Below are 15,776 nucleotides of genomic sequence, written 5' to 3'. Positions count from 1 at the left end.
GTTGTTTAGTATGCGCACTTTGTCTGTCCGTATAATTATTCCATTGCTGACAACATCTGTCGTTACATCGTGATACAAGCCCATACATGCTTGCTATTATTATTTATTCTCGCCCAGGCATGTTTACCGAGCGACAGATCATTAGAAAATAAAATTACAAATGTAGATTGTTTATTTTGATTATATACATGTTGTGGCATAAGTGTCAGGAGAGATAAGTTTTGCGCCTCTCGAAAGTGAAACAATATACGGGGGCAAGCAAATTAGCCTACCTTCATTTAAATCTGTGTCTGCAATAAATGCAAGCACTAGTAGCCAGCCATACATTAGGCTATTTATTAGCCTATTTCGTTGATAATTGAATAGGACTAAGTATGTTTTCATCTGTCGGGTCGTTTAACAATGTGTGTCAATGAGAGAAGGAACATAATGATGCGCTCTGAGTGATAGCGCAGTAATGTGCACTTGAAGTATAGACTTTAGCAGCATTTAAAGCACACGTCCGGGTTTTCCGATCAAGAGTAAATCTGATTCCGAGTATCAAGTGTGATAAAACGGATACGATCGGCACACCCCTAGTGTCTCTGTATGTGTGTGAGTGTGTGCAAATGTGTGTGGCTTTGTGTGTGTTGTGCGAGTGTGTGCATCTTCTAAACTGCCTGTAAGACCTGACTACCAGTGAGCGATGGCCAGCCAGCCAAAGGACCACCTCTGACACACTGTGACTGATGGCGAGTGCTGAGCAGGCAGCCTAGCTGGCTAACTACCTCAATCCCCACCTCAGGTGACCTGGGCCTCTAAAGTCTACACAGGGATCCTCCTTGGGCCAGAGGCGGGGGTTGCTATGGTGACAAGTCACTCAGGCCCGAGGTCGAGGTAGGTGTTGAGGTGGATCAGGTGGTCTCCTGTGACGTTTTTAATGGTGTCGCTGCGTGGGGTGAATGGATAGATGGGAATGGATGGATGGCCTGGCCTGGCTAGAGGAGGGTTAGAGTAGTGGCCTGGAGCTGTGACAAGACAGAGACTGAAAGGGGGATAGGGTTAGAGGGGTGAAGAACAAGACAATGGAGAAGAGCACTGACCGCTATAACTGGGCTGACTGCATATAGGTGCCAAATAACATACGCCGAATCAACATACTAAGGTGTGTAGCAGACAACATTTGTCAAGAGGTCTGTGACCTTTTTCAAGCCAAAAAAGTTGAAGTATGCAATAGCCTACCATTTGTTACTAAATAATAAGCATCAACTTTCGCAATACCATGACTATCCCTTGTCACAGATATACCTGTAACCAACCAAGACGGTCCAGCAGAGACCTTGACCTGACCTCAATTCCAAACATCGCCCCCAACCGCAAACAGACAATAACTTAACTGGAAAAGCGTGGTGATCACACTCCCATGTGAGTGTGCTCCACTTTCTCCTCCACTCCCTCTGCTCCAAAACATGTTGCAGCACCTCCTCTTCCTCCAGCCTCCTCTGCCACGATGCGCGACACATCATCCTGGGCCAGAGCGATGGAAATAACAGGAAAAAAATGCGACGCTGGCCATCCGGATCCCTCCGCTCTGGGTACCTGTTCACTGCCTCATTCCACAGCAAGTTTATATCGCCGCCACCTACTGCGTTCTCCTAAGCCCCCTGAACCATGTCGCCCAATTAGTTCCCTGAAGGTGATACAACGTTCTTTCTGTTCTTCAAATTTGGCCAGCATGTGGTTCTCGTGGGGTTAATACTCTGTCTGCTTCTTTCTTTCACTGTCTCTCACACACAAACCACATTCTAACAGGCATCAGCCCTAACACAGGACGGTTTAAACAGCCAATCCAAGACTGGAAAACTCCCCGCAGACCACTCCTCCTATGGCTTCATCCCTCGCTCCCTCCCTCCCTAACTTTGTCTCTCTCTCTCTCTCACTCTCTCTCTCTCTCTCTCTCTCCCCCTCCCTCCCTCCCTTAGTCTCGCTCCCTCTTTCTCGGCGCACCCCTCCTCCTGGGTGTCTGGGAGATTCATCCATCACCCCTGCTGACTGCTGGGCCATGAAATTAGAATCAGGGAGAGAAGAGACCCCCTTCCCTTCCCCACCCCACCCTCCGACGACTGGGGGGCATCGGGCGAGGCCACTGGGAGCAATAATGTCACAACCATGAGCACCCCAGCACTGTAACTGAGATAACAGAGACATCAATGACATCACACACACTATTGAATGTCCCTCAAATCCTAACACAGACCAACCCATCTTGTGACTAACCCCCACCAACCCATCTTGTGGGGGAATGTGTCCCATATGGACAGAAAGAGAGAGGGAGAGAGGGAGGGTGGGAGGGGGAGAAGGAGAGAGGGAGAGTGTTTATGTTTTTCCGATGACCTAAACGGGTCAAAGTGGCGTCCTCATCCTATGACATCACGGTGTGTTGACAAACTGCCTGACAGACTTGACAGGCTTAATGATGATGAGTGAGGACCTTAGTGAAACCATGCGTGACGGGGGTTAACAAACAGGTGTCTAAATGAACACGAATTGGACGATATCGTCACTCAATGAATTATTCTACTGATGTTGGAGAATATCAGTGCAAAGGATGAAACTCCTCAAATCCACCTTAACCCCCAAAATTAAAACAAACAGTCCACTCACGTCTTGTAGCAGTTTCTCCAGGTTCTCCTGCAGCTCGTAAAAGTAGCGTGAGGTGATGCAGCCCTCGCGACTTTTATCCAGGCAGTCTCTGGACAGCTCTATGACCTGGTGGTGGATGAAGCTGAGGACCCCGTCGGCCAGGGGCATCACCTTGTCAGGGGCCGAGGACGATAGGAAGTCAGCCAGACGGTCCTCCATCTGAGCCGTGGCCTGGGGATGAGAGGGGGGAGAGTTGGCTCACATATACGCACCTTCCAGACAGCTCATCGTGAGCTTTATTACAATGGAAAAGCTAATTGAAGGACTGTCATAAATTGGTTAAGATTTGAATTCTAGGTATTTAATTTCTGAATCTATTAATGTCAACTAAGTCATAGTAAACAAATGTTAAGACTGATATGAATGAATCATTTTTATGGGAAGGTACCTTGGGAAAGCGCTCCTTGTAGACATGGTTCATCATGACGATCTCATGGTCAAAGGAAATGGGTGAGCGACCAGGGCTGAAAGAAGACAAACATACAGAGATATGAGTGGAGAACGAAGAGACTGTAGCTTGGTAGTCTGGTCTACACCAATCCAGAGAGACTGTAGCATGGTGCTCTGGTCTACACCAGTCCAGAGAGACTGTAGCTTGGTAGTCTGGTCTACATCAGTCCAGAGAGACTGTAGCTTGATGGTCTGGTCTACACCAGTCCTGAGAGACTGTAGCTTGGCGGTCTGCTCTACACCAGTCCAGAGAGACTGTAGCTTGGCGGTCTGGTCGACACCAGTCCAGAGAGACTGTAGCTTGGTGGTCTAGTTTACACAAGTCCAGAGAGACTAGTATACTGCATGGTAGTAGGGGTCTGTGCTTTCCAGTATCCCTGAGCTGCAGTACAGCATGACAAAAGTGAGCTCCAAGTCCCAAGCCACCAGTAGAGGGATACTGTGGATGGCGGGAGGTCAGGTCACACAGACAGGGCATGAGATACATTGAAGAGGATGACAGTTCTTAGGTCAGAAACATAGACATGGACATACATGGCTGCACACATACTGTAGTCACACACACATGGAGAGCTGATGGCTCTTGAAACCAGGCAGGGGATTTGTGCGTTATGTTCCTGACAGTGTGTCTGAGAGTCAGTCTGAGGACCCTATCTGTCTGTCAGGACTTCATCGAGGATTTCATACTGGTGGATATCTATGGCTGGAAAGGTCAGTTCCCCGGGGAGCGTGATGTGTAGCGGTGATGGCTCATTTAGTCTGTGTGCATCAGCCCCTTCTCTCTCTCTCTCTCTCTCCATCTCGCTCTCCACATCAAAAGTCTGGCTAGCAGGAACAAATGGAGACAGCCATGACCTTTCTGTCTCTCACTCACACCACCACCGCAGAGAATAAGCTGGGGTTCTGTCTGAATGAGTCCTGAATGAGGCGACAATGAGACTCCCTTCTGAGACACGGTGTGTGTGAGAGAGAGAGAGAGAGAGAGAGAGAGAGAGAGAGAGAGAGAGAGAGACGTTCCAATCTGAGAGGCTTTGTTATATAGCGGTGTACTGGGAGCGGTGGGGGAATGTGTGGCCGGCGCAAATTTGAATTCGGGGTCCACAGATGTGACTGTTTGTGTGAGTCATCTGTGTGTTGTGTGGAGGTGTGGTCATGTGACCAGGGGGATGAGGTATTGCCTATAGTCATCCACCGACAGCTCGCTCATCGTATTAACCATTCTATTGCCTATTACCCAGCTTAATTGAATGAGATCACACTGAATGCGACATATGAGGTCAACTTCATGGGAGCCGTTTATCATCATCTTAAACACTCTCGCGCGAAGGTGAGCTTCTCAGAACATATTCGAATATCCTCTGCTTCTCTTACACACGCATAACATACTAATTTAGTAGAACTGTCTACTTAAAAAAATCAAATATATGCCAGTCATCTTCACGAACCAAGAGGAGAAGCATTCTCAGCTCTGAGTCCTGCCACACACCTCTGTTCTTTTATTTATTTTTTAAATCACTCAGAAATACAATCATAGCCATGCCACTGCTGCCACAGCAACCTAAGGTTAGCTCCGACAGAGATTGATGCACAGTGGCGGCTTCATAAATACTCAAATATTTGAAGGATATTTTCACCCCACCTTCCTTTGTCTGTGAGTGGAGTTGCTTTGAGTGATATGTGACTTTATTGAATAAACCTCACATCCAAATGAGCTGCTAATAGAATCATTAAGGTCCTGAGAATGAATAACATCAGACTGACAGCCACATCAGACTGACAGCCTAGAAAAATATGTTCATAAGTAATTTGAGAAACAACCTTGAACACAGACTCAAATTATACTTGTGGGGGGAAAGGTTTGGATCTACAGTATAAGCCTATGTGTTAATATGCTGAGAGGATTTTTGAAATAAACTAACTTTGAAGACCATTGAATCCTGTTGTTGCTATTCATTTATGTCCTGTAGCACAATACTATTTCTCTTAAAGGATTAGCGGTTTAAAACGGGTGAATTGGCAGTGTGAGCTTTTTAAACACTGATGTCAGATTACGTGAAAAGGGTGCTCAAAAGGAAAAGGTAGAAGATGATTAAGAGGATAAATTAAGTGAATCAGAGCGAGAGAGAGAGAGAGAGAGAGAGAGAGAGAGAGAGAGAATAACATTGCCCTAACACCAGTGAGGCATGCGACTGGGGAAATGAAGGACCTAATTGACCGTGACAGAGAAGCGGCCGGGCAGGGAGGGGTGTGTACAGTGCCTTGCAAAAGTATTCATCCCCCTTGGCGTGTTTCCTATTTTGTTGCATTACAACCTGTAATTTAAAAAACAGATTTTTATTTGGATTTCATGTAATGGGCATGCACAAAATAGTCCAAATTGCTGAAGTGGATTGAAAAAATAACTGAAAATTGGTGCGTGCATATGTATTTGCTATGAAGCCCCTAAATAAAATCTGGTGCAACCAATTACCTTCAGAAGTCACATAATCAGTGAATTAAAGTCCACCTGTGTGCAATCTAAGTGTCACATGATCTGTCACATGATCTCAGTATATATACACCTGTTCTGAAAGGCCACAGAGTCTGCAACAACACTAAGCAAGGGGCACCACCAAGCAAGCGGCACCATGAAGACCAAGGAGCTGTCACGACATCCGCCGAAGTCGGTTCCTCTCCTTGTTCGGGCGGTGCTTGGCGGTCGGCGTCACCGGTTGTCCTTGTCCGGAATTGTTTGTTGTAAGTGCTTGTGCACGTTATGCTGGTGTGTGACGGGTTTTGTACCAATTTCATTTATTGTTCTGTTAACGGTGGTTTTTATTATTAAACTGCGCCATTGTAAATCAGTTTTTGCTCTCCTGCGCCTGACTTCTCTGCCGCCAGTACGCACCCCTTACAGGAACTCTACAAACAGGTCAGGGACAAAGTTGTGAAGTACAGATCAGGGTTGGGTTATAAAAAAATATCCGAAACTTTGAATATCCCATGGAGCACTATAAAATCTATTATACATTTTTTTGAAAGAATATGGCATCACAACAAACCTGCCAAGAGAGGGCCACCCAACAAAACTCACGGACCAGGCAAGGAGGGCATTAATCAGAGAGGCAACAAAGAGACAAAAGATAACCCTGAAGGAGCTGCAAAGCTCCACAGCGGAGATTGGAGTACCTGTCCATAGAACCACTTTAAGCCTTACACTCCACAGAGCTGGGCTTTACAGAAGAGCGGCCAGAAAAAAGCCATTGCTTAAAGTAAAAAATAAGCAACCGGGTTTGGTGTTCGCCAAAAGGCACATGGGAGACTCCCCAAACATATGGAAGAAGGTACTCTGGTCAGATGAGACTAAAATTGAGCTGGGATACTGGTCAGAATTGAAGGAATGATGGATGGCACTAAATACAGGGAAATTCTTGAGCGAAACCTGTTTCAGTCTTCCAGAGATTTGAGACTGGGACGGAGGTTCACCTTCCATGACCCTAAGCATACTGCTAAAGCAACACTCGAGTGCTTTAAGGGTAAACATTTAAATGTCTTGGAATGGCCTAGAAAAAGCCCAGACCTCAATCCATTTGAGAACCTGTGGTATGACTTAAAGATTGCTGTACACCAGCAGAACCCATCCATCTTGAAGGAGCTGGAGCAGTTTTGCCTTGAAGAATGGGCAAAAATCCTAGTGGCTAGATGTGCCAAGCTTATAGAGACATACCCCAAGAGACTTGCCGCTGTAATTGCTGCAGAAGGTGGCTCTACAAAGTATTGACTTTGGGGGGGGTGAATAGTTATGCACGCTCAAGTTCTGTTTTTTTGTCTTATTTCTTGTTTGTTTCACAATAAAAAATATTTTGCATCTTCAAAAGTTGTGTAAATCAAATGATACAAACCCCCCAACATTTTTAATTCCAGGTTGTAAGGCAACAAAATAGGAAAAATGCCAAGGGGGGTGAATACTCTCACAAGCCGCTGTATGTATGTGTTTGTGTGTGTGTGAGCACCTCAGAGCCCCATTCGATGAGATGTTAATGACATGGGTAATACATTCAACAAGGGGACACCCAAAATGAAGGGCTGAGCTGCTGAGGGAAGGGTAGAAGTGTTTAATTAAATACACCGTCTGTGACTGTGTGTGTGACTGTCTCTGTGTCTTGTCTGTGAGGCTCTGTGCTGCTCATTAAAACAGGACCCACCGCTGGATATGACAAGCTTATGATGGATGAACATGTTGAGCTCATTTCTACAACTCCAGAAGAATGAGAGTGTGGGAAGAGAAAGAGAGAGGGAAAGAGAGAGAGAGAGAGAGAGAGAGAGAGAGAGAGAGAGAGAGAGAGAGAGAGGGTGAGATACAGAGATGGATAGAGTGAGAGAGAGAGAGAGAGAGAGATAAGCACTGCCGTCATCACTCTCAGCCTAGCTGATAATAAGGCCATGAAATTAGCATATGATTGCTTCTTTCTTTAATCTAAATGATCTGGTCTGAGACTCAGCTTTGTCCTCCCTCTCTCACTCCCTCTCGTGCTTTCCCTAGGGATGTGCATCTTTCCCTTTCAAGACGATTGGATACGGATCTAGATACATGGGCTCTGATAAAATACAGGAACGATACGTTATAGTTTGAAATGATTCGATGCGATGAGATACTATTTGATGCAGTAACATTTGATGCATAAACACATTCGTTTTCCATTCTAAATAAAAATTTGCTGCTGAGCTGGATCTGTCTGAGCTGACTTCTGTGTGTGTGTGGTGTGTAAATGATGTATGTCTATGGTGTATGTGCTATGTAGGCACCTGAGCTGAGCCATAAAAGAGACTAGGCATCTACCACCCCACTATCACATTAGGGGGGGCAATGTAGCCTATGTTTTTTGTCCCCCCCCCCCCCCCCACACTTTGGTTCTGAAATCACCATGAACCACTTGTCATTTTTGCAGATTAAGTGTTTGAGTTAGTAATGTATCAATATTTATAATTTACAAATTAGCTAGCCAATGAATATACAGTACCAGTCAAAAGTTTGGACACTCATTTAAGGCTTTTTCTTTATTTTTTACTATTTTCTACATTGAAGACATCAATACTATGAAATAACACATATGGAATCATGTAGTAACCAAAATATATTTATATTTGAGATTCTTCAAAGTAGCCACCCTTTGCCTTGATGACAGCTTTGCACACTCTTGGCATTCTCTCAACCAGCTTCATGAGGTAGACACCTGAAATGCTTGCCTTTCCTTCACTCTGAGGTCCAAATCATCCCAAACCATCTCAATTGGGTTGAGGTCGGGTGATTGTGGAGACCAGGTCTTCTGATGCAGCACTCCATCACCCAATTCAGTTCAAATCAAGGCACTTTATTGGCATGGGAAACATATGTTCTTCACTGGTTGCCCTTTTCTTGTGGCAAAAGGTCACAAATGTTGCTATTTCACCCAGTAAATATGGGAGTTTATCAAAATCGGGTTTGTTTTCAAATTCTTTGTGGATCTGTGTAATCTGAGGGAAATATGTGTCTCTAATATGGTCATATATTTGGCAGGAGGTTAGGAAGTGCAGCTCAGTTACCACCTCATTTTGTGGGCAGTGTGCATATAGCCTGTCTTCTCTTGAGAGCCAGGTCTGCCTACATCAGCCTTTCTCAATAGCAAGGCTATGCTCACTGAGTCTGTACATAGTCAAAGCTTTCCAGAAGTTTGGGTCAGTCACAGTGGTCAGGTATTCTTAATTAATTTTTTCCAATGTGTCAAGTAATTATCTTTTTGTTTTCTCATGACTTGGTTGGGTCTAATTGTGTTGCGGTCCTGGGGCTCTGCGGGGACTGTTTGTGTTTGTGAACAGAGCCCCAGGACCAGCTTGCTTAGGTGACTCTTCTCCAGGTTAATCTCTTTGTAGGTGATGGCTTTGTTATGCAAGGTTTGGGAATCGCTTCCTTTTAGGTGGTTGTAGAATTTAGCGTCTCTTTTCTGGATTTTTAAAATTAGCGGGTATCGGCCAAATTCTGCTCTGCATGCATTATTTGGTATTTTACGTTGTACACAAGGATATTTTTGCAGAATTCTGCAGGCAGAGTCTCAATTTGGTGTTTGTCCCGTTTTGTGAATTTTTGTTTGGTGAGCGGACCCCAGACCTCACAACCATAAAGGGCAAAGTATGTTTAGCCAGATCCTAATTGGTATATCGAATTTTATGTTCCTTTTGATGGAAGTTACCTGTGGCGCTGATGTTTAGGCCAAGGTTTGTATATTTTTTTGCGTGCTCTAGTGCAATGGTGTCTAGATGGAATTTGTATTTCTGGTCCTGGCGACTGGACCTTTTTTGGAAGACCATTATTTTGGTCGATTTACTGTCAGGGCCCAGGTCTGGCAGAATCTGTGCAGAAGATCTAGGTGCTGCAGTAGGCCTTCCTTGGTTGGTGACAGAAGCACCAGATCATCAGCAAACAGTAGACATTTTACTTCAGATTATAGTAGGGTGAGGCCGGGTGCTGCAGACTGTTCTAGTGCTCACGCCAACTCGTTGATATACAGTATATGTTGAAGAGGGTGGGGCTCACTCTCCTTCTTGGTCAAATAGCCCTTACACATCCTGGAGGTCTGTTCTATCCGCCATCACTTCATATTTCAGCATGATAATGCATGCCCCAATGTCGCAAGGATCTGTACACAATTCCTGGAGGCTAAAAATGTGCCAGTTCTTCCATGGCCTGCATACTAACCAGACATGTCACTCGTTGAGCATGTTTGGGATGCTCTGGGTCGACAGCATGTTCCAGTTCCCGCCGATATCCAACAACTTCCCACAGCTATTGAAGAGGAGTGGCACAACATTCCACAGGCCACAATCAACAGCCAGAGGCAAATGGTGGCCACACCAGATACTGATTTTCTGATCGACACCCCTACCAACAGATGCATATTTGTATTCCCAGTCATGTGAAATCCATAAATGTATTTCAAATGAATGAATTGAATGATATATGAACTGTAACAGTAAAATCTTTGAAATAGTACAGTATTTGTCAACTAATAAAGCCAGATATCACGCAGGCCATTTTAGCAGCAAGATCAAGAACAGGCTGCCTACCTCGCGTTGGTCAGGGTGTGAACCTGGGCACAGAGTGCAGTTTAACTAGGCTACTGATATTGCCTGGGGTTGTAGTACAGACACTGAAGGAGAGGACACATCAGTTGTCACAAAAGATTAGCGCTATTTTCAGGAAGGTAGAAAGAATGTAATAAGCAAAAAGAATGTGTGAACCGGCGAGTTGTAACGTTTGAATAGATTTTCTGACCGTTGTAGTGGCGACACGTCATTCAGGGTTTTGAGACCCACCTGCATGTTATTTTTCAATTAATACGTGTCACATATCAGTTCGCAAACAAAGTCCCCAACAAATAATTGAGTTATTGGAGCCACATCCAAGCATGGTCTCTTTTTTGCTTTCTTGAGTAAGGCAGCTCCAAAATGCAGGTGTTTAAGCCTAGCTCAGTGCTTTCTGTGGTGGTGGGGCAGCCAGCAGAAAATACGGAGTGTAGGGTTGACAAAATATGCCCACAAATTGTGTGCTGCTGCATAAATTATGTAATATGCCAGGGAGATATGTATACTGTAGCTAAGAAAGTAACACTAAGTTTATGTTGTGTAGTAAGCTGCTAGTAGCCCATGTGCCTCGCCCTAATAATTTGGCCCGTTTCCCCCTTATAACTTAGTCTACTGTTCTGATTTGGTGGTGCACATGTAGCCTTTAGCCTGTTTTAGGAAATGTCATCATCGAATATTGTAAGAGCTTTCATTGTCTGCTTATATGTCCCCTTTATTTATCCTATGGTTCTGACTTGGTGTACAGGGAAAATACTGTAAGACCGGCCCATGTTCTGAATTCTATCGCTGTACAAATAGTTATATTGATTACGTCCGTCTTAGCTTGCTCATTCATTTCTTAATCAAAATTACGGATGACCTCTTATCCACTCATCGTTCCCTTATGCCATGGTTTGTAGAAACCACATTTGTTTATGAAAGTCAGCCATATCAGCTATGTGTTTTTTAAAAGGCAGTAAATGAGGCTGAATGAACTGTTTTGCTGCCAGACAAGGCTCCACTGATAGCCAGGTGTAGCGGTGGTAAGGATTCACTCCATGGTGCTGAAAATAAAGTTCTGCTGTTGGGACAGCTTTATGTAGGCCGTAACAGTTTCTGGGCACCGTTTGTCACCGTTATAGTGCAATTAATGTATTATTTAGGGTTGTGTAGTGGCTTTGCTGGCATTGTCGTGGAAATTCGAAACAATAATGAGAAGAGACAAGGTCAATCACCAATCAGGATATTACTTTATTCAAAACATAGATGAATTATTGCAATAATGAAGCTGGTCGAATAATCAACCCTAGATGATTCGTTGAGAGCCCAACGAGCGGATTTTGAGCCACAGAATTTTATAGCAAAGAACATCCTTCAGAATGTTCATGACAAACAACAGATGTATGGAATGGGTCACAAGGTTAGGATTTGTATGAAAGATTCTAATAATTCATAACAGACAGTATCTGCTGTATAGACTGTTCTCATTGTCTAGAAACCCAAACCCGAGCCATCTCTCCCTGGTACCTTCCAGTCAAACCGTAGCCATCTCCCTCACATGAATGAATGTGGCCTAAGGCATCGTAAATCTACTGTCAGCATTAAGCCCCAGAGGCCCACTCTCAGTTCACACAGACACAATATTGTTTTAAGAAGCCCCTATTCTGTTGCATAAAACAATAATTTGATGCAATAACAGTATTATAACATACTCTTGTAATTTCACCCACAACAGCATGCATAAAAAAAAAAAAAATCCCCACCAAGCTTTACATGCTAAAATCATCACTGGATTGATGCATACATAATTTGGATCGGTTTGGGGTCAGCAGCCCGATGCACTTGTATCTTAAACATTTGAATCAGGGGCCGATGCGTATTGGTGAATTGTTGCATCCCTAGCTTTCTCTCGCCCGTTCTTTCACACTCTCTCCCTCACCTCATCTGCCTTGTAGCACTCTTTCCCGCCCGTTCTCTCTCTTTATTTCTATAGCAATCACCCTCTTTGAAGCTCCTCCATCCTTCTCTCACTATCTCTTTCACCCCTTAAAGCCTCACTCTCCCCTACCATCCTCCCCCTTTCTCTCCCCCTACCAATCTCTCTCTCTCCATCTCTGCCCATCTCTCTCCTTCATCAGATGATTAATCCTTGCTGAGGCATACAGTAAAGTCATACAGCAGGGATAGTCATTTGTAAACGGCTAGTAATGCCTTTCTCTCATACCTCATCTGATATTTATACATCTCATTCCTATAGCCTGAGTGGCATGCAGGCCCCTTGAGAGTACATTCAGATAGAGATACGGCCTAGTTGGAGGGGAAAGGCTAGGCCTCTGTCTCATCGAGTCATCTTAACACTAAACCTCTCCTCTCTCTCTCTCTAAGTGTGAAGTGTATCTCTCATATCATACCAACAGAGGCATTTTCTGTTCTCCATTCATGAGGATAGAGTGAGATGAAAGCAGTGTGTTCTAAATCCACACAGATGAAGGGAACGAGACAAGAAGAGAGGAGATGAGAGGGGGTGTAGAGATGAGATATGTCTGCTGCAAAGGCAGAAAGTTTGGGCCTTTCAGTAGCTAGTCTGTTTGATGTTTAGCTTTTGAAAGGAGGGGTAACTGAATGCAGAGACAGGAGCCAGGGGAGGAGGAGAAGGAGGAGAAGGAAGAAGGGGGGGATTAAGATTGGCAGTTGCAAGTCATAACAGAACAGGGCAGGACAGGGAGGCACAGCTGAACTGCTGATCAGCTGAGATGTCACCAGATCTGGCACCTCAGAACTCAGAGAATACAGTGTCAGTGGCAGATTGACTGAATGAGATAGATACACTATATATATATACACATAAGTATGTGGACACCCCTCCAAATTAGTTGATTCGGCTATTTCAGCAACACCATTGCTGACAGGTGTCTAAAATCAAGCACACAGCCATGCAATCTCCATAGACAAACATTGGCACTAGAATGACCTTACTGAAGAGCACAGTGACTTTCAATGTGGCACCGTCATAGGATGCCACCTTTCCAACAATCAGTTTGTCAAAATTCTGCCCTGTTAGAGCTGCCCCAGTCAACTGTAAGCGCTGTTATTATGAAGTGGAAACATCTAGGAGCAACAACGGCTCAGCCGCGAAGTGGTAGGCCACACAAGCTCACAGAACGGGATCGCTGAGTGCTGAAGCGCGTAGTGTGTAAAAAACGTCTGTCCTCGGTTATAACACTCACTACCGTGTTCCAAACTGCCTCTGGAAGCAACATCAGTACAAGAACTGTTCATCGGGAGCTTCATGAAATGGGTTTCCATGGCTGAGCAGCAGCACACAAGTCTAAGATCACCATGCGCAATGCCAAGCGTCGGCTGGAGTGGAGTAAAGCTCGCCTCCATTGGAAACGCGTTCTCTGGAGTGATGAATCAAGCTTCACCATCTGGCCAGTCCAACGGACAAACCTGGGTTTGACGGATGCCAGGAGAACGCTACCTGCCCAAATGCATAGTTCCAACTGTAAACTGGGGCTTTTTTTCATGGTTTGGGCTAGGCCCCTTAGTTCCAGTGAAGGGAAATCTTAACACTACAGCATACAATGACATTCTAGAAGATTCTGTGCTTCCAACTTTGTGGCAACAGTTTGGGGAAGGCCCTTTCCTATTTTAGCATGACAATACCCCCGTGCACAAAGCGAGGCCCATACAGAAATGGTTTGTCGAGATCAGTGTGGAAGAACTTGACTGGCCTGCACAGAGCCATGACCTCTACCCCATCAAACCCCTTTTAGATGAATTGGAACGCAGAGTGTGAGCCAGGCCTAATCGCCAAACATCAGTGCCCGACCTCACTAATGCTCTTGTGGCTGAATGGAAGCAAGTCCCCACAGCAATGTTCCAAAATCTAGTGGAAAGCCTACCCAGAAGAGTGGAGGCTGTTATAGCAACAAAAGGGGGACCAACTCATATTAATGTCCATGACTCTGGAATGAGATGTTCGACAAGGTGGTGTCCACATACTTTTGGTCATGTAGTGTACATTCTGGCACCAAAAACTGATAGACACATTAAAAGTGAGACCATTAAGGGACACAAAGAGGGAGACAGATGGAGAGTGAGAAAGAGAGTGAGGTGGAGAGAGACAGAGAAAGACAAGTGGAGAAAAACAAGAGTGACAGAGATAAAGTGACAGAGAAAAAGAGACAGACAGATAGAGACAGACAGAAAGAGGGACAGGGTGTGTTGGCTAACGAGCGAGGAGTCTGAGGCTGAGGTCGGCTGGGTGTCAGTGATAAGGGCAGTAGACAGGTGATAGAAGTGTTTCTGCTGCCAGCCTGCCACACTGAAGAGGTCACAGTCACTCACACCTGCCAGCGATGTGTCAATGAGAAGGGCCTGACCTTTTTGTCTACCAAATACAGGTAGAATACCTTTGTGTCTACCAAAGTTACAGCCTACAGATAGGCCTACTGACAAACAACAGACAGTCATTTAGGTGAGATACTGCAGGAGGATGGCAAAGGGGGGTTTAAGTGGGCACTGGGCATTGTACTGAAGTGTGGGTGTATGAGTCTCTGGCGGATATCCTACCTGAGGCTGCGTGAGCGGGGGCGCATGGGCGAGTGTCGTCCCTCCTCGTCGGTGATGCTCTCGGAGCTGAAGTGCTTGGTGAGGAAGTGCAGCTCATCCGCCGTGGGCTGGAAGGGCAGCTGGTGCAGCTTCTCCTGGGATGAACAGGATGACTGTGAGAAGCAAAGAGGGAGGGATTACAAGGGTAGAAGAGCCGGGCGCTAGTAGCGGCTAACTGCTAGAGGGAGGGAGTGACAAGGGCAGAAGAGCCAAGTAGCTAGTAGCAGTTAACTGCTAGAGGGAGGGAGCAACAAGGACAGAAGAGCTGAGTAGCTAGTAGCAGCTAACTGCTAGAGGGAGGGAGTACAAGGGCAAAGGAGCCCATTGCTAGTAGCGAGTAACTGCAGCTGGGAATGGTAACTCCTGGCTAGTGGCTATGCTAGTGTGCTCTACTCTCTACTGGGCTGTTGCCTTTGAAGAAGAGATACAGAAACTGTGAATGAACAAACTCTGGAGAGTTTCAAATTGGGATAACTGTCTGTAAATCTGATAGTATATTAGGGGGTTTGGAGGTAATGCTGCTCCTTTGAGCAGGAGAAAAACATTTAACAAGTCGTCCCTCCTCTGAGCTGGTGAGAAGCAGAACTAGGGCTGTGGCGGTCACAACATTTCATCAGCTGGTGACTGTCAAGCAAATAACTGTCGGTCTCATGGTAATTGACCGTTAATTAACATAAACACATTATAATCTACTGGCTTCCACACAAACCACTGATGCAGACCTTTGGAACATCTACATTTTAAAAAGTCTAATAAATCCATGTAATATAGCCTACACCATCACATTAAATCCATTATTTATTTTAGACAGGTCCAAAGAAACATGATATGAAGAAAATGTAGTCTATTTCAGAAGAACAGAATAGCATACTTTGAGTTGTCCATATGTTAGGTCCTGATCTAGCTATGCCATATGGCTGTGGGTTACACTAGTTCATTTAGCAGACCAGATT

General features: G+C 45.1%; 1 protein-coding gene across 5 annotated transcripts in view; it reads right to left on the bottom strand.

The window, feature by feature from the left end:
• Positions 1-15,776, bottom strand: part of LOC106584010 (microtubule-associated serine/threonine-protein kinase 2) — a 160,715-nt gene that overhangs the window by 28,786 nt on the left and 116,153 nt on the right. For 4 of the 5 annotated variants that reach the window (XM_045706495.1, XM_045706497.1, XM_045706494.1 and 1 more), the window contains 3 exons: positions 14,785-14,936; positions 3,071-3,146; positions 2,644-2,853 (listed from right to left, as the gene is read on the bottom strand). In XM_045706495.1, the coding sequence (XP_045562451.1) occupies positions 2,644-2,853; positions 3,071-3,146; positions 14,785-14,936 (438 nt within the window). Of the gene's footprint in view, positions 1-1,376; positions 1,837-2,643; positions 2,854-3,070; positions 3,147-14,784; positions 14,937-15,776 lie in introns of those variants that run through there. The other variant, XM_014168758.2, reaches the window with a different exon arrangement.

This window comes from Salmo salar, chromosome ssa23, assembly GCF_905237065.1.
Source record: "Salmo salar chromosome ssa23, Ssal_v3.1, whole genome shotgun sequence".
Taxonomy (NCBI): domain Eukaryota; kingdom Metazoa; phylum Chordata; class Actinopteri; order Salmoniformes; family Salmonidae; genus Salmo; species Salmo salar.
Note: the sequence above shows the minus strand (reverse complement) of the source record. Positions and strands in the feature narration are given on the sequence as shown.